Raw genomic sequence first — 21210 nt, forward strand, 5'->3', positions numbered from 1 at the left:
GCCGCAGTCAGTCCGCCGGTCTGTACTGTGGAGCTTGTTTTGTTTTTATTGGTGCGATGCCTCCTGCGCAAGGATCACCGGGCGGAGCTGGAGCGATCTCTCGGCGTTACCGCGTGCGATAAGCATTTGCCCGGCATCTAAATCTGCAGCGAACATTCGATTCCCGTCTTGAAATGCCGCAGCGCGGATTAGGAGGACTTCGGGCCAAAACGCAAAGAATGGCGCCTGGCAGGATCGTGCCTGCAGGGGCAGGGCTCCTCTGAGCGCCCGGCTGCTGAAACAAGATCGGCCCGAGAGGTTCGTCAAGATGGCAACGCACTGCGAAGGGGCCGGCAAAGACGACCTCAAGACGCAATTCACAACCAGGGAGGGCACCTACAAGGTCCTCAGTTTGAGCGAATACTCGCGGCCCAACCGCGTCGGCTACAACAGCCAGTCCAACAGCCCGGTCAAGGTGTCGTTTGTGTCGTTGCCGGACTCGAGCGAAGAGCGGATCTGCTTCAACGTGGGCCGGGAACTGTACGTCTACATGTACCGCGGTGTTAAGAAGGTGAGTTGGGCGCCGTGGAACGTTCGTAAGCCGGTGCTGCGGCTCGCAAAAGCGACTGCTATGCCGGTGTGACTGCTAACCTTGCACTTCAATTAAAAAAGAGAAAAAAAAAATAAAAAGAGCTATGTATCGAAATAAAATGCACTTCGGAAAAGTGCCAGTATCCTTCGGAAACATCAACAATATAATATAATTGGCAGTGTTCAAAACATAAATTCAGGATCCTTCCCGAAAATGTAAAAACGTAAACATTAAATTTAAACAAAAACAAACAAACAGTTTTTTCAGTCTGGTGAAGAAGGAAAAGCGGAGGAGCTGTACTATGTGCCGCCATCTATGAGCGACAACCGGCAAGCCGGTTGTCTGGTTGCCGCCGTCGCTCACAGATGGCGGTAGCTGTCCAGAGGGTTGTGTAGAGATTTATTTGTCCACGGACACGAAACCGGGAAAACCTAGCCCTTAACTACAGCTCCGCTGTAAAAGGCTACAGTAGGTTATTGCCCAATAGATCGTAATAATCTAGCATTTTCTTTTTTTCGATAAGCATTTCATGTTTTGTGTGAAACCAAAGACTCCAGGTTAGCATTCCTGGGTGCTGCACTTATCAAATTACACCTCTAAAGGGGAGCTGCAAAAAAGACCCTTGCCATTCTTAAAACGTATTTGATCTTTTACAGTAGATTATCCGACACACCGGTGGTTCTATTTCTGAAAGTTTGCCTCTCACTAAGTGACGTCAGGTAGAAGCCATGTTTTCACATGACCACTCCCGAGTTGTGTCCGAATGAACTTTAGTATGGTTGCAAGAGGTTGATGAAATGAAAAATGAAAATCTGTATTTTATGTGTGCATATTCGAGACAACCAAAAACATTTACCGCCGTCTCCGCAGGCTGCCGACCTAAGCAAGCCCGTGGACAAGCGCGTGTACAAAGGCACATACCCGACGTGCCACGACTTCCACCCGACCGCCACATCCGAGGGTGGCCTGCTGCTCCTGGTGGGCTTCTCTGCAGGGCAGGTGCAGCTCATCGACCCCGTCAAAAAGGAACTGAGCCGCCTGTACAACGATGAGCGCTTCATCGACAAGAGTCGCGTCACCTGCGTCCGCTGGCTGCCCAACTCCTCCAGCCTGTTCTTGGTTTCGCACGCCAGTGGCCAGCTCTACGTCTACAAAGAGGACCTGCCCTGCGGCTCCACGCCGCCCCACTACCAGCTGTTCAAGCAGGGCGATGGCTTCTCAGTGTTCACCTGCAAGACAAAGAGTACCCGAAACCCGCTTTACCGCTGGGTCGTGGGCGAGGGCGCGTTACATGAGTTCGCCTTCTCACCGTGCGCTCGCTACCTCGCCACGGCCAGCCAGGACGGCTTCCTGCGGGTCTTCTGCTATGACACGATGGACTTGGTCGGTCTGGTGCGCTCCTATTTCGGGGGACTGTTGTGTGTCTGCTGGAGCCCCGACGGGCGCTATGTGGTGGCCGGCGGCGAGGACGACTTGGTGACCGTCTGGTCGTTCCAGGACAAGCGGGTGGTGGCGCGCGGACAGGGTCACCGGTCGTGGGTGCAGGGGGTGGCCTTCGACGCATGCCTAGAGGGTGGACACGCGTCGGGGGACTGCCCGGACACGTCGTACCGGTTCGGATCGGTCGGGCAGGACACGCAGCTCTGCCTTTGGGACCTTACGGAGGACGTGCTCAAGCAGCCGCGAGCGCGCACGAGCCTGTTGATCGGGAGCAGTCCAGGGACAACGGGATCGGACGCCCGGAAGCGTGCCGCGGGGGCGCGGAACCGGTTGGTGGGGACACCGGCATGCCCGCGGCTCGACGAGGTGCCGATGTTGGAGCCGCACATCTGCAAGAAGGTGGCACCGGAGAGGCTGACAGCGCTCGTGTTCCGCGAAGACTGTCTGGTGACCGCCTGCCAGGAGGGATACGTCTGTACCTGGGCGAGGCCCGGAAGGGCTTCGACCGTCGTATAGGGCCGAACTCACGAGAACTCTCGACATGCCAAATGTCTGCGCCGCGCTCGGCAGTTCACGAGGAACGCGCCGGCCGCATCGAAGTGCGTCACAATGTGTGTTGGGGTCTCAGGGCGTTTCCGAGCGCTGTTCGCTTGTAAACAAATTTGTATCAATGAACCAAATACACTGAGAGTTTTCGCAGAGGTGTCCTTAGTTGATGCATTTATTATACATACTCAGATGTTATGAGCAGATTTTTAGGGAAAATAACTTGAGCCTAAAAAAATGTTTTTTTACCTATGCACGGGGAGGAAAACTGTAAAAGGCTGTCTGGTTGGTGCTGCTGCTCACAGATGGCACAGCATTAAAAAAAAAAAATGTGAATGCGTCTTCAAGATGAACACCCGAAAGCAGACCCGAGCATGTATATTTCCGACTAGCATTGTCAACAAGAAAGTTTTTACCATTTTCATCCCTGTCCATAGGGAAAAGCGAGTCTTTTTCATGCACAAAAATTCCTTTCCTGAAACTGACACTCACAAAATATGAGTATGATGAATGCTTCGCCTAAATACACCTGTGTGAAAAGTTTCAATGCACTCCATTCATTGGTTTCCTTATAGAAATTTTTGTAAACCAGAAGAGTGCTTAGAAACGCCCTGTAGAGCTGAAGGGTGTGGCAATTTTGGTTCCGTGCCGGTCGAGTTTTGCTGTCGTATTGCCAGCAGCCGTAACCGCAGGGATGGTAGGCTGTTGTAGGAAAAGAATGCGCACTTGCAATGCACCGCGGCAAAAAGCTGAGCAACGTTCATCGCGTGCAGATGCGTAGCGCATTCGCACGAACGACTCAATCCCTCATACGTTTCCTTCGTGTACCTGCTCGTTTGAAAGGCCAGCGGATAGAATAAAACGGCTATGAAAAGAGATGGGTGAAAGATCTCAATCTGGCCCTTGCCGGGACTATCTCTCTGCAAAGACGTGTCAAAAATGGTGTCGACCATAGTCACCGAGAGGATGAGAACCACAGGGAGGTCCTTTGTCTGTCCTGCCTTCAGCGCGAGCATCTTGCCTTGGATGACGCATCGGCATATCGATAAAATTGAGCATGCACGTGCCGTCAAAGCAGGACGAAAGGCAACGAACATGTGCTGGAAGCTTGGACATTCGAAAGAGACACCCTGCACTCCTTGTGCCCTTGGTGCCTACACCAGATCGTCTTTCAGTCGGAGAAATTGCATTTTCAGGGAGATCCAACAGATTATTACTTTCCTCACCTCACCAGCAATATAGGGCAGTTTCACGAGGCATGTTTTTACTTCCGATATAGTCCACATTATGCCATGTCGTCGAACAGCATCTGCCACTTTCCCTCATCTTTTGCATGCAGACGATTAGTTATTGGCATGGTTTTCGCTGTTGGCGAAAACCACAAGCGAAGGGATTGGCTTGGATATGGGAAAGATTTCAATAAGTCCGACCGGAGACTTTTTGTGGCGGAATAAATCCACGCTTACTTCCCTTTTTGTCTTTCGGAGTAGCCCCGGTGGCATCCGCTGGGCTGGCCATCAACAGGTTCACATCTCGATCACTGGCTCGTCTTAAGTCGGAATAAAGACTGGTATAAATAAAAATTGAGTACCAGCAGATGTCCTTTTCTGTTCCCGCCCAATTACTCTGGCTGGCGCAATCAATCCCAATGTAAAATAACTAGAGAGCTGGAGAACACTGCCTAAACTTGCACATAGAAACACACAGGGCAAAAGTTCATCAACAATGGCGTCTGGCGAGATTTCAAGCCATGGGCATATGTCATGTAAAACTGCACTATTTTGCCTAGAGGCTGAGGAGGAGACAAGAGTGCATAGGGACGTCAAAACGTTGAGCGCCGGTTAAAATAATTAGTGGGCATACCCCAAACTACACTCCTCGAACGCATTGAAACACCGTCGTACGGTGCTTGGCTCTTGCGTTTGAACGCGTTTTACGAGTGGTGTGGAAGCGAGGACAGCTAGCTTTAGGTCTACCCACTGGTCATTCAAACCAGAGTTCAGCGTTCTCACATCCCCACGCACTTTCGTCTCCTGCTCTCCTTGGTGCATAGAAAGTTTTAAATCTTGGAGCCTTGAAAAGAATCTATGGTACTGCACTGCTAAACAATTTCACTATGCTGGTACAAGTTTCTTTTGAACACGATTGTTAAATTGAGCATGTTTCCATCCTTTTAGACCATAAAGGTTCTTGGCGGGAGGCTTTTCAATGCCCTAGTCTTGCTTTTCGCTAGGTACGACTTGACTTCATGCATCAGCTTCCAGATGACACACTGAATACAGACAGGATATTGACCCTTTTTTTTTCACACCTTATTTGTACATGCAGATGAAATGTCAAAGTTAAATTTTGACCACCTCACTTGCTAACTAATATACATAGTTTCCAGTATAGCTTGAAACTCAAAAAAAAAAAAAAAAGCTGTGGGATAATTTAGATATGACACCGAAAGTAATCCCACATGACATAGACATGTGGGATTTTTTTTTTTTTTTTAATCTCCCATTCTTCGAAGCTTGATAATAATTGACAAGTAAAAGCTACTTTGATAGAAATGACACAATGGCGAGTTTCCTCACAAAAATATATGCAGCTGATGTATGAAAGAACTTGTGCACAAATATCTAAAAAATTAAGACTAATAATTTGTCTCAATTTAGCCAGTTTGGCACATCAGAAATATCTCAACTTTCTCAATTGGATTGCACAATACTGCAGCGTTTGTCAAACACAGCATGCACCAGCTCATCTTCGTACAAGTTAGCTAAACACCCTGTACATGTAAAAGCTTTTTAATTCTACAGGACATTCATAAATACTAAAAGATCACCTTGTGTGCTGCAGTGAAGGCCACAAGCGTGAGCTCCTTATTCTGAGCTCGCACTTCTGGTGGAAAGGAGTATATTTGTTTTCTCGTTTTTCTGTATTGCAGCAGCGCACAGAAAGACCTGTCGAGGGAAAAAGGAATGCCTGGACATCCCCTCCATCTCTATTAGCCTTAGAAAAAAGGAAATACCACTTCACAAATGCCATTCCATAATCAATCCCAACACAACTAAAGGCACTATACTGGAATTATTTGCAGACATGAAATGGATGAAAAGAAAAAACGAGTGAAAGACCTTGAAATAAACTAATTTTAAGGCATACTCTTATCAATGATTTAAAATAAAGTAATAAAAAAATAAATCTATTAAAAGCTTTACCAGCCTGAAACGACCTCAAAACTGCATGTATAGCTCAGCAGATATTTGGGGCCTGCCAAGCCAGTGGTAGCCAGCCAGGTAGCAATGAGAGCAACGCCACTCGCACAGATGGGTACAGTACCCAGGTAAAGGCACAAGCCAGCAGTGCCAGCTCGACCAAGACACACAAGAGGTAAACATGACCGGGGAACGAACTTAATTTAATGAAACATTCACACAAAGAACTCTGGCACACAATACCTCCCCCAAAGAGGGATAGGCAAAGGAATGGCTGTACAGGGTAATGATAATGTGAGTTGACCAGTCCTGCTGGAATTTTCCTTCTCTTCTTTTGCTCTGGGTTGAAGTTTTCAATCCACTTCCTCCATGCGGGAAGCATCCTCCTCGTCGCCTTCAAGGGGCGGCATGTCCTCGCCGGCAGGCGCGGCAGCAGTGTTGTCTCCGGCTCCCGCAACCTCATCCTCGTCAATTCCAAGACCGAGCTTGATCATCCGGTAGATCCTGTCCGCGTGGAGCTGGGGATCCTCCAAGGCAAACCCGGAGCAGAGGAGCGCAGTCTCAAAGAGCAGCATGACCAGGTCCTTCACCGCCTTGTCGTTGCGGTCAGCATCCGCCTTCTGCCGCAGGGTCTCCATGACCGGGTGGTCTGGGTTCACCTCCAGGTGCTTCTTGGCCGCCATGTAGCCCATGGTGCTAGAGTCCCGCAGTGCCTGGGCCTTCATGATCCTCTCCATGTTGGCAGTCCAGCCGTACTGAGACGTGACGATGCAGCAGGGAGACTTGACCAGACGATTAGACACGATGACTTTCTCCACCTTCTTGTCCAAGATGTCCTTCATGAGCTTGCAGAGGTTCTCAAACTTGTTCTTGTTCAACTCCTGCCGCTTCTTCTCCGCCTCGTCTTCGGGAAGTTCAAGGCCCTCCTTGGTCACAGAGACCAGGGTCTTGCCATCGTACTCCTTAAGCTGTTGAACGCAGTACTCGTCGATCGGCTCGATCATGTAGATCACCTCCAGGCCGCGCTCTCTGACACGCTCCACGAAGGCAGAGTTGGCCACCTGGTCCTTTGACTCTCCTGTGATGAAGTAGATGTGCTTCTGGTTCTCCTTCATGCGGGACACATAGTCCTTGAGGGAGCAAGTTTCGTCGCCCGAGGCAGACGTGTAGTAGCGGAGGAACTCCGCGAGCTTCTTGCGGTTCTGAGAGTCTTCGTGGATGCCCAACTGGAAACAAGAAATGGGAAGATCAGTCACCAGTCCTTTACTAGGTCAAGACTATTTAACTAAAGGAAGGAATGTGGGGCGGGTACGATAGACGACACCAATGGGGCATTAAAAAAGAGGCCCTGGTGCGTCCCAGTGCCACCCTGGGTTACTCTCCTTAACCCCTTTGTGCACCACTGACATCCTCACAGCCCCGATGCCCCGCAACCCGAGGGCCACCGAGCGCCAGGGCTTGGACGCAGCGCATGTGTGTGCGGGGAAGGTGGGCTAAATCAATACCACCAGGAATAACCAAAGCCTGCACACTTATTTGAGGCAGCACACTGAAATTTTGAAGACTAAACACAGCCAACTGAGATGACAATGTGTGGAGGAAGGGGAGGTTTGCAAGCTTTGATTAGTCGAGGCAAGGTTGGCTGAACAGAACAGCACACCTGCCAAGTTCAGAGAAACCAAACCCAGGAGAATGGAAGAGGGGGCATTTTGCTTAAAAAGGAATAGACAATTCACAAAGGCAATTTCATTACATCTATATTGCACCGCTCATGCTACCTGGATACAGGTGATCCTCTGTAGCATTGCAGCAGTTTGTTGAGACTTGAAAACAACTGGGCAGGTATGCAACAGTGTAAAAAAGATTGCTTACCTTGATATTTTTGCTGAACTGCTCGTAGAACTTCTTGTACATCTCCTTGTCCTCGCTGACACTGTCGAACAGCTCCAGACACTTCTTGACCAGGTTCTTGCGGATCACCTTCAGGATCTTGTTCTGCTGGAGCATCTCGCGGGAGATGTTCAACGGGAGGTCCTCAGAGTCCACGACGCCCTTGACGAAGTTGAGGTACTCGGGAATCAGGTCCTCGCAGTTATCCATGATGAAGACCCGACGCACGTAGAGCTTGATGTTGTTCTTTTGCTTGCGGTTCTCGAACAGGTCGAACGGGGCGCGCTTGGGCACGAACAGCAGGGCGCGGAACTCGAGTTGCCCTTCAACCGAGAAGTGCTTGACGGCAAGATGGTCCTCCCAGTCGTTCGTCAGGGACTTGTAGAACTCGCCGTACTCCTCCTGAGAGATGTCGTCGGGATTGCGCATCCAGATGGGCTTGGTCTTGTTCAGCTCCTCATCTTCCGAGTACTTCTCCTTGATTTTCTTCTTTTTCTTCTTGTCCTTTTCCTCCTCCTCTTCGTCCACGTCCTCGATCTTGGGCTTGCCTTCCTCGTCGACGGCCTCGTCCTCTTTCTCCTTGTCTTCCTTTTTCTCCTTTTCCTCCTCCTCTTCGTCGTCCGAGACTTCCTTCTCCCGCTCTTTCTGGACCAGCAGCTTAATGGGGTAGCCGATGAACTGCGAGTGCTTCTTCACAACGTCCTTAATGCGGCGTTCCTCGAGGTACTCAGTCTGGTCTTCCTTGAGGTGGAGCACGATCTTGGTGCCGCGTCCCAGCGGTTCGCAGTTGTCCGTACGGATGGTGAAGGAACCGCCGGCGGACGACTCCCACGTGTACTGCTCGTCGTCGTTGTGTTTGGACGTGACAGTCACCTTGTCGGCGACCAGGTACGCCGAGTAGAATCCCACACCGAACTGGCCGATCATGCTGATGTCGGCGCCGGCCTGCAGCGCTTCCATGAAGGCCTTGGTGCCGGACTTGGCGATTGTGCCCAAGTTGTTGATAAGGTCGGCCTTGGTCATGCCAATGCCAGTGTCGATGAGGGTCAGGGTCCGGTCATCGCGGTTGGGGATGATCTTGATGAAGAGCTCCTTCTGGGCGTCCAGCTTGGTCGGGTCTGTGAGAGACTCGTAGCGGATCTTGTCCAGAGCGTCGGACGAGTTGGAGATGAGCTCCCGGAGGAAGATCTCCTTGTTGGAGTAGAAGGTGTTGATGATCAGGCTCATAAGCTGAGCGATCTCCGCCTGGAAAGCGAAGGTCTCCGCCTCGCCGGCGGCATCCTCCATGCGCACTTCTTCGGGCATCTGGAAAAAAAAAACAAGCGGAATTCCGAAATGAGGACAACAGTCGACCTGCGCCGGCGGCAGAAAAGTCCTCCAATAATTTTACCACATATAGAATACTATAACAGAAGAGAACAAGAACTGCGTACCTTGAGCGCAGATTCCGTCGGGTACAGAGCGCAAGTATCCGAATGAATGCTCGCACAATGCCGGTTGGCGGGCTTTTAATCCGGCTGTCGAATGTTCTCGACGGTTCCACACCGTTCCATCGCGTCACATATCCCTACGCACTTCCGCCGGCAAGTACGCAGATACTTTCATTGAGCACAACAAAGCTTTTATTTTATTTAAAGTATTTAATTTTGTTCTTAAATTGTATATATGTGAATATATTTTCAATAAATTAAGTACTATTATCTTAAATGCCTCGTACATGCAGAACTATATTCCGGAAACAGAATTATTTGAGCAAAAAGGCGGAAGCTTCTAGAACTTTCCAGAACATTCTGGAAGAAATTGACTCGAATGTAGTCCGTTTTTCGGCGGAAGTTGGAGTGACGACTTCCGCCGGCGCCATTCGATCGCCCTGGAGTGCCCCGGAACGTTCGGGAACGCCAAAATGAAAGTGAACATTAAAAGTAGGCGCGATTTCATTTATATTTCGATCTGTTCCGCCTACAAAGCCCTAGAGAACTTCTCGCGTGGCTCCATCGCGTCCTCAAACGTTTATTTCGTGCTCGGACATTTAATCTTCTGTGCCGTAACACAACCCAGCCGTTCCCACGTGGTGTCTTTGTCATTCAAATATTTTGTTTAATTGATTTGTGTGAATCGCGGCAGCTAATTTGAAACAGCCACAACTGTCTCAGTACAGGGATCGTACGAGAGAACGATCGATTACACCATTTCGTGGTTTGTACCTTCGCTGTACACTTCGGAACAATGCTGATGACGTAGCTTTATGCAGTGTTCACGACCACCTCGACTGGAGTGGACATTACCCAAATCGTCAGCATACTGAAGTGCTCCTCAGCTCCGAGTGAGGCGATCCTGTGGAGTATTTTCCCGCTCTTGTCTCGTTACGTGGCCGTATGAGTAACACGTGTATGAGGGGTGACGCCTCTCTCGTTCCTCCACGCCGGTAATATCGGTGGAGCCCCGAAGGATCGAATGGCATACCTCTAACACCTGGATCTCGGCCTCGTCCGGTTTTCACGAGTTTTCAGAAAGCGGGGTCAAAATTCCAAACACGAGAGAGCTGAAAGGAATGACCTACGCATCGCGAAATGTCCACCGATCTTTTCATCCCGCGTCTTTGAAACAGCTACTGCCTTTGTCTGCAACTGCACGTTTCCGAGCTTAAGAGTAGGACCCAACTATGGAATGTGTTTCTTTCAATGTGTCATCTTTTTCAGTTGATAGAGAAGTAGTGTTTGAAACAGATTGGTGGTTAGATCCCACCCCTGCCATCCCCCCTCCAGCTATAATCTACTTGAGGGCATGTGGCATGCTTATCAAAAGCAGATACCCCCACATCGCAACACATTTCTTTCCTCTGTAATAGTCCTTTTGAACTTACGGAATGCTCCTGTTCTGATTCGTCCTGTTTCGGAAAACCATTACCATTGTCTTTGACACCTTGCCTGCTTATCAAAAGCACAGGTGGCACTCGATTGGTCGAGCGACGTTTTAGCGAATGCCGACTCTTCATCGAAAGACACTTTAGGGAACGGTCAGCCTCCGCGAAGTGGCGTTTACGGGTGGGCCAAGGGTTTGACATTTTTGTAATGAGGCGCTGCAGACTGCCGCCACATGCGGCTTGAATGCAGAGCAGGGGGAGGGTTAATGCGCCCCTGTTATTTGCTAAAATGTAGATTTGCTCAAATGGCGCTGTTCACTAAAACATCATTCGCTCGTGATATGGACCCAAAAAGCACAAATCTCGCATTCAGCAGCATAGCCAGTGGGAGGCTTATGGGGCTTCAGCACGGGTCTATATAGCATGAGCGAATGATGTTTTAGTGAACAGCAGTCATTTGAAAGAATCCACGTTTTAGCAAATAACTTAAGAGTGTGTTGACCCCCCCCCCTTCCCCACCGCCTGCGTTTGCGGTGACAGTCTGTGGCGGCCAGGGCCGTGCCCAGAAAAATATTTCGGGGGGGGGGTTTTCGGGGACAATGGCGGCCATTTTGAAAGTGTCTATTGTCTTATTTTCACCTATGAATCATGTGCATCGGTGGCATATAATGGAGAGTTGCAGCAAACCGGAGAACCGGTCCCGGTTTGGTACCCGGTAGCCGACCAGCGCCACTGCGCGTGCGCTGAGGGGGAGATTAAAATCGGCTGGCTGCAAGTGCACCGACCAGGGCCGTACCCAGAAAAAAATTTTGGGGGGGTCAGAACCCCCTAACCCCCCCCCCCCCTGGTTACGGCCCTGGTGGCGGCTCATTACAAAAGTGTGGTGGCCGACCATTTGCTAAAGTGTCTTGATGAAAAGTTGGCATTCGTTAAAGCATGGTTCAACCAACTGAGTGCGACCTCCACCCCGCCCCACAAAAAATTTCTGGCTATGCCACTGCCCACATCACAACACATTTTCTCCTCTGCAAACCACTTTACGAGCCCTCGAAATGATCCACTTGCAAAGCCATTCTGTGTCTGAGTGTTATTATCACTATCTTTCTCAACCAGCCCGAATCTGCACCCTTCCTAAGTTTCAAATGGGTTGCATGGTCACCTAAATTAAACAAACCCTGTTTCAGGTTGGGCCGGCGTCGCTTCTTGGCGCTGGGTGGCCAACGACGACAATTGCGGAATCTGCCGCATGGCGTTTGATGGCTGCTGCCCGGACTGCAAAATGCCTGGGGACGATTGCCCTTTGGGTAAAGGTTTCTCCCCATTCAAAACTTCTCGGACAAATGTTTTGTGTTGCGGAAAAATTTGCAGCAGTCGAGCCTTTTTAATGGAACTCTATGCACAATCCAGGTTTGCGTATTCGTGGCACATTACATGGAATTTGGTTAGCGTCCCAGGTATCTAGCTTTTTTGTTGTTTTCAGCGAACCGTACCCCTGTATATTGAGCCCTCGTTTAAACCATGTCAAATTCAAATTCGGTTTTACGTGCCAAACCAATGAAGGGCATCTGGCAAGCCCCACCGGAGGACAGGATCAATTTCGACCACCTCAGAATCTTCTGTCGTGCAGCCGAAATTTCGGTTCTGCAATAGGCCTTCGTCAGATTGCAGGCACATCAACCAGGATTTGAGCTCACCACCTGAGGATCTGTAGGTCGGAGCTTTGGCTCAGAGTCACCTAGGCAGCTAAACCATGTGGATGTAAATTTATGCCCCAGTAAACTGCAGAGTCATTTGCAAAGGCTGGATACAGCACCTATGGTTTAGACATGCAAGGAGTCTGCTCATCAGACTCAAATTAAGCTTTGAAAATTTAGCTGGTGAAACTGACATTGAATTGCAGATTCAATTAAGTATGCAAGATCACAGCTCACTAGGCTGATGTAAAAATTCAAGTGTACTAGTACACGGGCCGTTTTATTATTTACTTTTCTCTGAAGAAGAAATAATCGGAAATATGCAAATATGAAGCATACCGGTTCATTAATCTGCATATTTTCAAAAAGGCCTCTTTTAATAAGCACGCAGCGGTAAACATAGAACATGTTTTTGAAGGATTGAGGCCTACATAATGTCTTTCTGCAACAGCTTGAGACTACCAAAGTCCAGAGTATAAGTTTTTCTAGATTACGTAGTGTTAGCACATAACAGGCAGTGTATGATGCTGCACTTGTTTTCTGAGTGAGACATGTGACAAAGACTTCACCTTTTTTTTTTATCAAAGAATATATGGGAATCAGTATGTGGAAGATGCTGCAAGGATGTGCATGATTATGACTGTTCACAAATAACCTTGCAAGGTATTCAATCTGACATTCTTGTGGGTATCAGACATTTCATCGAACACCGTATTGCCCCTTCATGTAATTGCTTGATGCCGTTTCATAGAAATTCACTTTACCGAATTTCGGAGCATTACTCTCGCTTCTGGGTTGTTTTCACCCTGCCATCAAATCACAAGAAATAAAATTACTAGCCTGGTCAGTTTTTCCAAAAAAAGTTTGGTTACTGAATCATAAAACATAACAAAACTGGAGTGGGTCTGCTATTTGCTGTTTTCAGGTAAGGTTAGCGGCTATACTCAACCACATACTTTGTTCCCTATTTTTTTCTGACGCATAAAAGGTACATCCGGAAAGGAATTTAGCTATTCTTTGCTGCACCTTTTTTATTTTGTATTTACCTATTTATTTGTGTTTTCATTGTATCCTAGGAGAATAACTTCCTCTCGAAGAACATAGTTCTGCCGATTACAAAAAATAAGCAGGGAGACATCTTTTTTTTTTTTTGTTTCATTCGACATGGACATGTCATTGCCTCAAGGACGCCTTGATGGTTAAAACAGAATACATTTCTTCAATGATGAGAACGCACCCTTGAAGCGGCTTACCTTCGTCACTGTCCCCAATGATCAAGTTTCATAAAATTTCAAGGCTGTTTCCTTTTTATTATCGGCCACATTAGCAGCACAGGTCATCAGTTACTATCATGGACGTACCAACCGGGGGACGCTTGCCCCCCCCAATGCTCAGAGTGGTGGGGGGGAGGGCAAGGCATGTGTTTTGCCCCCCCCCCCCCCCCCCCGCCCCCCCACTGGAACAGCCGCCACTGGGCAGGGCAAACACTGGCCGGCAGCACCCAGGGGGGGGAGCGGGGGGGGGAGGGGGGGGGGGGGGGGGGAAGGGGTCTGGGTCTGGTTTGCCGCCTTCCACTCAAAAACAAGTTGGTGCGCCACTGGTTTCTATGAAAAAAATAGGAGTAGAAGGTGTAGCAGAGGAAATAATGTATTTAATTATTAGTTCCCCTCTTTAGGAGAAGAAAAGTCTGCTATCCTTCTGGCATTACAAGAAAGCCATTTCCTAGATCAAAAATTGCTACTGCGCAACGAGGCAGTATTCAGTGAAACAGCGATCGATGAAATGGTGTTCAATGAAACGGTATTCAATGAAATGGCATTCGATGAAATGTCTGAACTCACATTTGTGTGTTCCTATTTTTTGTTAGTTAGTCTTTTGTCAGAGTTTTGTCATGACATTTACATTGTACCCTGACTAGGACAGCACCCTGGCATTTTACCCTGTGCAAATCATACCTTAAGCATATTGTTCAGCAGTTTGTTTGGTATGCTGGTTATGAAAGTCTATTTTGTTGTACTAATTCATTGGTAGATGAAATCATCATTACAATTTGTCACTGTTTGTGACTTATAAAATTAGTCAATCTGCACCTAAGTAACCGGACATTAACATGCCATTCAATGATTCATTCTCTAGATTTGGAAACCAAACCTTCTAAAAATCAGAAAGTTTTAAAAACGAGAAAGATGCCTATAAAAAGTTATATTGCCAAATTTAGGTGTTTTTTTTTTTTTTTTTTTGACACATTTTAGAATTATTTTATCATGAAATTTTAGTATTACAAATGTTCCACATTTTTAGCATTCCATAGCTATTCACATTTATAGCGTTAATTTGTGCAAAGCTGGCAAGTAGCAGTATTTGGGGAACGCTATCCTTCAAGAATATCAGACATGCGTGTATTACATTCAGAAAAAATTGTATATGCATGTGAGCTTGAAACGACATGTCAAGGGCATAGAATTGAATCAAAATCTGTTGTTTTTTTCCTTAACCGGAAACTGGCAGCATGGATGTACATATTTCATGTGTAAACGTGTCAGCCAAGCTTCTGTCTTTTGTCAATGTTGCTATGGTATGGTATCATGTCTGCAGTGTGCTAACCTTTTTTTTTTATTATTTCTTCCCTTTGATATCAGTGTGGGGCCAGTGCTCACATTGCTTCCACATCCACTGCATCATGAAGTGGCTCAACTCGCAGCAGTTGCAGCAGCTTTGCCCGATGTGCAGACAAGAGTGGAAGTTTAAGGAGTGATTCAGCACTGTGCCGGAATGTGCAGCCTCCAGATGTCACGTGCACAAGTGCTTCGTGTTGTGCACACTGGACACGTTTGTTGCCGGACTCGTGGCATTCTGCTGTTCTCTTTTGTCTCAAGTAACCCCTGTCAATGGCTGTACTGCGTGCCAGTCAAGTTGACCCCAGAATAATACTGAAACATTCTCATCTCACCTATTGTTGCAGAATTCATAGCTTTTGCTTGTAACATATGCATTTTGATGAAATACAGTAACGAACTGGCTGAAGCCTTGGGGGCTTGTTGCATATCATCTAAATCCTGACGTCAGGAACATTAAAAATAATAATGATGTAACTATTTTCTTTTTGTGTGTTTTTAGTCTTATTCATCTACTTTGTGCTATATTGTCAAGACCAGCGTATACCTTCCACGGGGCTCAAAATCTGTCAAAGCCAGTTGCATGAATGCATATATGAATGGTATGCAAAATGAAGCCACATGCTCTCGTTGTAGTGCGGAGCTGTAGCACCCTGGAAGATATATGCTAGCCATGACAGTGAAGCGCAAAATGGTTCACATATAGAGTAGAATGATGACACAGTATTTAAAGGCCCATATCAAAAGGTGTCTATCTTTCAATTCAGTTTGTTTTATGAGTAAGACACATACGTGTTACTGAAAAAGCAGATGGACCCATAGCCAGCTGGCTAGTTTGGGTTCATTAAAATAAGGCATCTCAGGCATAGGGTGAGTAACACAGGTTAAGAAACTCCAAACAGTTTGTATGATGGGTGGGTTGAAAATAAAATTTGAAAGATATGCACTGTGCAACACAGCGCAAGCACCACAATCTACCTCGTATGGCAGTGCCCCAAATGAGCACTTTTCACCACAATATATGCGTTTAAAGTGGTAAAGTTATAATAAAACAATAAGTAACGGATCTCAATTGCTCAGACGACTATCTGAACTCCCAACACGAAGGAAGTTTGTAATAGACTCCTTTGGAAAGTCACGTGCCCATTGTTAAAAGGTCTGAAGCGTTGTGCAATGGCGGGACGAGCGACGCATCGCAGAACGGGAGATTCTAAAACTGCGCATGCTAAAGTGGGAAAACTTTCTCGTGCAAATAAAAATTATTATTATTATTATTATTATTAAAGTTTCGAGGGTCCCAACATTGGCTGTATTTCGTGTCCACCATTGTGCAGAGATCCCACGTCTTCCCACAGAGGCTGTAACAAGGTGTTGAACTGGGCGAGTTGGTAAAAGTTTGACATGGTGGGTGTAACAGCTTCAAAGTGTTCCCACAGAGGGCACACTTTCGGAAGGGGTCTTAACCCATATTTATTTATTAATATATTTACAATACTGAAAGCCTTTTCGGGCTGTTTCAGGAGTGCACATCAATAGAACAGCAGAAATAAAGAACCGAAGATCAAGAACAATCACCACAATACAATTTCGGTTCAACAAGACCACCGAAAGTCACCAGCACCAAAGAATACTAGTATGTTTCTCCGCATACAAACCAGATCAAATAATACATACGGATCACAACTATTCTTTACCAACAGTAAAAACGGGAGACAGCTTTCCTTCAATGTAAGGTCACAGAAAAACGAGGTAAATCAGAACTCCAAAATATTTACAGAAGCGAAATAGCAAAAGGCACCGGTGGGATTCGAACCCACGATCTCCTGTTTACTAGACAGGCGCTTTAACCAACTAAGCCACGGCGCCAGAATGGCTTCCGTGCTGCTTAAAAATTATTTTATGTATTATGGAAATTGGGTTCCATGAAACTTGTTGGTTAGCCGAACTTGTTAAATTCTAATACAAGAGCACTTTTTAATTCATTTTTTTTGCAAGTGTTTATACCGCATTCACTACTGCGAGGCACTGCAAGCATCTTCTGAAAAACAGTGCGCTCGTTTTTTTCACGAAGGTTTAGTGCTGCACTTGGTTGGCTAGGTTGCAAGCGTTGCAAGGGCCGATAACCGAACATCAAGAGTCACGCGCTCAGTATGCCAGGGTAGAAAATTGCGAATGAACGAACGCACACTCAACATTTCAATCGTGTTCCCCCTCTCGGGGATTATTTTTGCTGCTCGGAGTCGTTGCTGGAGCTGTTGTACCTGCTTCAATCAATCGTGTTTCAAAGTGCGAGAGTTCAAGGGACCTTGAGCTGCCTGTTTTTCAAAGTAAGTAAAAAACGAAGCAGTGCTCTATTCTAGCGTGTGGCCTGTTTGGTGAACGACCAAGCCTAGGGGTGTCCCAAGATCAGCAAGTGTGGAAAAGCATCAAAAGCATGCAGATCCCCGATGGACTTTACACCGAAGTTGGGCTCTTCTGCGTGTTGCTACGTACTGTCTTCCCAAAGCTCCCACCTGAACAAGGTCTGAGCACGGTGCGTCGTGTGCGACGTTGTCTGAGGGCCCTCCTAGACGTCACAGTGAGTCCCACTCAAGCCTTGGCGTCACGCTGCGTCGCGTCGTGCGAGCTGTCCGCAGCTTTTATCTTGCGAAGACTCAACACTGGTCACCAGTCCGAAACGCTGCTCATGCTGCTCGCAACTCTGGCACGAATCCGGGCCCTACTCTTGCAGACAGTTCCGGTCTTGCCAGCGGCTACGTCCGACCAGAGTCGAACCTTGCCGTCTTCCAGATCCGACCAGGTTACGGTCCTGGAGGCGGCCATGCCCGGCCGGGTACTGGATGGTAACCACCCTGATTCTGGCCATTCGAGCCTGGATCAAGACCTGGGACAGCCTGTGACGCGGCACGAGGTAGCGGTGGCGAAGCTGAAGAGGCTGTACCGTCGCCTGAAGACAGATGCTAAGAAGCCATCGTTGCTGAGGAAGACGTGTCTTAGAGGGCTACGGGACATCAGGGCAGGGCGTAGCTCCTTGCTGGCAGAAGCAAAAAAGATGCGGGCTGCAGCGAGGAAGGGGCGGTGACGAGATGGCGATTGGGAGGGAAAGGTGTTGGCATTGCATATTGTGAAGACTGCGTCCAACGTGTCTGTGGTCGCGTGTCTTTGCAGTGTCGTGGCGGAAGTACATGCCGAACCTGGGGGTTTCGCTGTTCACCGGCTGGCTGGTCTTTGCCTACTGGGGCTGGCTGCAGATCGCCCAGAATGACAAGTTTGTGCCCAAGGAGAACAGGCACACGCCACCGCACACGATCCTGATGAACTATGTGACTTCGCGCTTCACAAAAAAGGAAGTTGCCAAGGCGGCCGACGACGAGCCAAAAAAGTGAGACTGCTCCAGTGTAGTCAGGATATGGATGTGAAGTTAGGATGTTGAAATTATAGACTTGTTCTCCTGTTTTATGCATATGCTTACAACGGCGTGCTCCATTCCTTTCTTGTCCAATGTCGCCGCAACTGTGCCACGTTAGCAGGTCCTAGCACTTCCACCTTGTGGCTGGGCGATGCAGCCTGGTGCTTCCCAATACAAAGAATGCATAAGTTGTCCAAAACATGTTTCAGATGGTGTGTTTAGTATTTTATACCACTCGTGTATCGGAGACCCTTAGAGGTTGCAACAAAATGTGTCGTAGGAGCCACTCTGTAATGCTATGTGAAGACGCAATCCTGGCGGTTGGTTGCAACAGTGCTAGAGATGAAAGCAACTGGATGCAGGAGTCATTGTCTTCACGGCATCCCAACCTACGGCTTGCGAAGTTTTTGTTGTCTGGCTGGCAGCGGGGTAAGCTAGAGCAGAAGCATGTGCCGTTCACACCCCTGCTGCTGTGCTATCATCGAGATTGCAGCAGCAGCTGGAAATCTGCGGGTCAAAATAGGGATCCAGTAAACACATCCATCTGAGATGCAGCCTGCAGCCTAGGCGCCACACTATTATCCAAATATGTTTGACATTCACAAACAAGACAGCAAATATGACAAAACCTACCTAAACACTTGTAAGATAACAAAATTCAAACATATTGTAATATCCCAAGATGCCTCACTCCGAAAGAAAATGCACTTCTATTGTCACTTTTTTTGGGGGGGGAGGGGGGGGGGGATAGTTTTAGTAATTAGTGCTTGGGCCAATGGTGATCTCGGCTGAAATGGAGTTATTACCAGTAGCAGGAGAGGAGCAAACATTTCTGACTGGGAAGGACAGCCGAACAAGTGTGGCATGTAACAAAATACAAAAATAGCATTTTTAGTTTCTTGACCACATGCCAAAAGTTAGCCTGTTCCTCATTTTCACTTGATTTACTCTCGAATTTCGGTTGGCCATCTTTCTAGATATTATGGTATATAAACTGAGAGCCAAAGGACATTACAACATAATAAGAGTGCACCTGCCTTCATTTTCGGCAACTGATTCTGAGCTGGGCATGCATTTGGGTGCTTGCATATTCTTGGTGATCAGGCATATCTTAAATAAAAAAAACTTTCAGCCTTTCCGCTCTAGTGAAGAAGGGAGCACATCGGAGCTGTAGGTTCTGTTCACGGCGGTGACTTTCCAGGCGAGCGATCTGCTTTCCTTTCGCAAGGGAATCTGAAGCGCTCGACGCAGTGGAACTTTAGGCGATAGCGGCCTCGCGGTGATTGCGGAACCATTCGCGCTGCTGCGCATATCGCCGCTCGTTCCGTTCCCACTCTTCTTTCTTTGATGAAATGTTGCGGCCATCTATGAGCGACGGCAGCAACCAGTTGTCTGGTTGCCGAAGTTTGAAAGATTGCCGCGAATTATGAGCGACGGCGGCAAACACAACACTCTGGACGGCTACCGCCATCTGTGAGCGACGGCGGCAAGCAGAGTGTTGTGTCGACATTTGTTTGGTACCGGACACGATCCTGGGAAAACTAGGTCTTAACAGCTCCGCTGTAAAAGGTCACTCTAGTTGGATGTGGGAATGAGAATGACATTCTACTCTTTCATGTGAAGAAACCAGTTTTGTGTATGTCCGTCCTTTTTTTTTTGTCCCCTCACTCCAGGGTTGCTATGTCAGGTAACAACCCTCACACTAACGGAAAGGGAGGGAAGAAAGGGGAGAGTAAATATACCGTAATATCCCAAGAGATGCCCCGCCCACCCCCGAAAAGATAGCCCACTTTTAGAACTGCAGGTCCCTGGCCAATGGTGACCTTCGCAGAATCGGCGTTACTTAACCACGGCAGGAGATAAGCGAATATTGCTGACTGGGAAGGACAGTCGTCTTTGGTTCATCGCCCCTCCCTGCGATAACAAGTTTCGAGAATGACAAACCTAAATCTAGCATTTTTTTAACTTTGTTTATGACACACCGAACCCCTCATTTTCACCCCATTTGCTTTCGATTTTAGGTGGGCTATATCTCGGGTGGTCTTCCTAAGCTATCACCTAGGAAGACCACACGTCAAACATTATGATCTACTTCTGCCTAAATATTCCTCAAACCGTCCGGCAAACTTTGCGACTCGCCATGTCGTCGAAATCATCTGACTGGAGCAGACAAATTGAAGCGCAACCAACAGCGCAGTCAAGGCTACGGTATGGGCAAAGCCAACAATGAGCTAAATGTCATCACCATTGCCCCTTTTCATTTGTTTTTACTTCTCCAGGCAAGCATACGGATGACGTCAGCAATGTTTCCTCTCGGCGCTCAGCGGTGTCCACGTGGTTGGCCGCCATCGTCGTCTCACCGTTTGTGATTATTGCCTCTCGGAGTTTCGTTCACACTACAAACACCATGTGCACAGGCTAATGCCGCAGCTTTGCAGGCGTCGTCAAATAATGTCGTAGACACCAAAACGTGATGGACGAGTTCAGTGCAGACGACACTTGCGCCTGGCACACGCCCGCCCCAACCCCGACCTTCGTTGCGGAGGGATCACATGACGTCTCAAACCACGTGATAGCCATGTTCTTGGTGGCCCGAGGCCAATGTTGCCGGACAGAGCCAAGTTTCGGTTTCTGCTCGTGTTTAAAATTAGATTTAACAATATATATTCCATTTTGATGAACAGAACAGCGCACACAAAGACAAGGACAGAGAAAGGGAACATGCACGACACACAAGCGCTGTCTCTTTTTGTCCTTGTCTTTGTGTGCGCTGTTCTGTTCATCATGTCATCATACCAACTGGCCCAACTTACAACACTTCTGTGTAATAATTAGTTTGTCTAAAAAAAAATGCATTTCTTTTCACGGGCAATTTAAAGGGATACTTCGTTGAAATTTGGAATATACCCGTTGTGTTAGAAAATGGGCTGAATAAAATCCTCAATATCTAAATGACAATCGCACATTTGTATTTTGAGC

The 21210-nt window shown here is 47.7% G+C and overlaps 4 protein-coding genes and 1 non-coding gene across 5 annotated transcripts; 3 read left to right on the forward strand and 2 right to left on the reverse strand.

Moving 5' to 3' along the window:
* The first annotated feature begins 8 nt into the window (after nt 1-8).
* Nucleotides 9-2712, forward strand: LOC8041549 (WD repeat-containing protein 20). The gene is made up of 2 exons (XM_002414764.5): nt 9-550; nt 1442-2712. The coding sequence occupies exons 1-2, from the start codon at nt 308-310 to the stop codon at nt 2525-2527; spliced, it is 1329 nt and encodes a 442-aa protein (XP_002414809.1). The 5' UTR covers nt 9-307; the 3' UTR covers nt 2528-2712.
* Nucleotides 2713-5944: 3232 nt separating this feature from the next.
* LOC8041558 (heat shock protein HSP 90-alpha) lies at nt 5945-9185 on the reverse strand. The gene is made up of 3 exons (XM_029978958.4): nt 9084-9185; nt 7633-8955; nt 5945-6986 (listed from the first exon to the last, which is right to left on the reverse strand). Exons 2-3 carry the CDS (start codon nt 8953-8955, stop codon nt 6114-6116), a joined length of 2196 nt encoding a protein of 731 aa, XP_029834818.2. The 5' UTR covers nt 9084-9185; the 3' UTR covers nt 5945-6113.
* Nucleotides 9186-9470: 285 nt separating this feature from the next.
* On the forward strand, nt 9471-15302 carry LOC115319140 (anaphase-promoting complex subunit 11). The gene is made up of 3 exons (XM_040209291.1): nt 9471-9572; nt 11698-11817; nt 14847-15302. The coding sequence occupies exons 1-3, from the start codon at nt 9554-9556 to the stop codon at nt 14960-14962; spliced, it is 255 nt and encodes an 84-aa protein (XP_040065225.1). The 5' UTR covers nt 9471-9553; the 3' UTR covers nt 14963-15302.
* Nucleotides 15303-16614: 1312 nt separating this feature from the next.
* Nucleotides 16615-16688, reverse strand: Trnat-agu. The gene has a single exon. It is a non-coding gene; the product is annotated as a tRNA-Thr (tRNA).
* Nucleotides 16689-17256: 568 nt separating this feature from the next.
* LOC115319141 lies at nt 17257-18293 on the forward strand. The gene has a single exon (XM_029978959.4). The coding sequence runs from the start codon at nt 17257-17259 to the stop codon at nt 17902-17904; it is 648 nt and encodes a 215-aa protein (XP_029834819.2). The 3' UTR covers nt 17905-18293.
* Nucleotides 18294-21210: the final 2917 nt, after the last annotated feature.

Source organism: Ixodes scapularis, unplaced genomic scaffold (assembly GCF_016920785.2).
Source record: "Ixodes scapularis isolate PalLabHiFi unplaced genomic scaffold, ASM1692078v2 PGA_scaffold4__175_contigs__length_147842914, whole genome shotgun sequence".
Classification (NCBI taxonomy): Eukaryota; Metazoa; Arthropoda; class Arachnida; order Ixodida; family Ixodidae; genus Ixodes; species Ixodes scapularis.

Bases quoted from the DNA above. Each gene is read 5' to 3' on its own strand.
- LOC8041549 (XM_002414764.5), top strand. From the start codon at position 308: ATGGCAACGCACTGCGAAGGGGCCGGCAAAGACGACCTCAAGACGCAA. The intron at 551-1,441 runs GTGAGTTGGGCG...CCGTCTCCGCAG, and splicing joins TGTACCGCGGTGTTAAGAAG to GCTGCCGACCTAAGCAAGCC.
- LOC8041558 (XM_029978958.4), bottom strand. From the start codon at position 8,955: ATGCCCGAAGAAGTGCGCATGGAGGATGCCGCCGGCGAGGCGGAGACC. The intron at 6,987-7,632 runs GTAAGCAATCTT...TCTTGTTTCCAG, and splicing joins AGTTCAGCAAAAATATCAAG to TTGGGCATCCACGAAGACTC.
- LOC115319140 (XM_040209291.1), top strand. The intron at 11,818-14,846 runs GTAAAGGTTTCT...CTTTGATATCAG, and splicing joins TGGGGACGATTGCCCTTTGG to TGTGGGGCCAGTGCTCACAT.
- LOC115319141 (XM_029978959.4), top strand. From the start codon at position 17,257: ATGCAGATCCCCGATGGACTTTACACCGAAGTTGGGCTCTTCTGCGTG.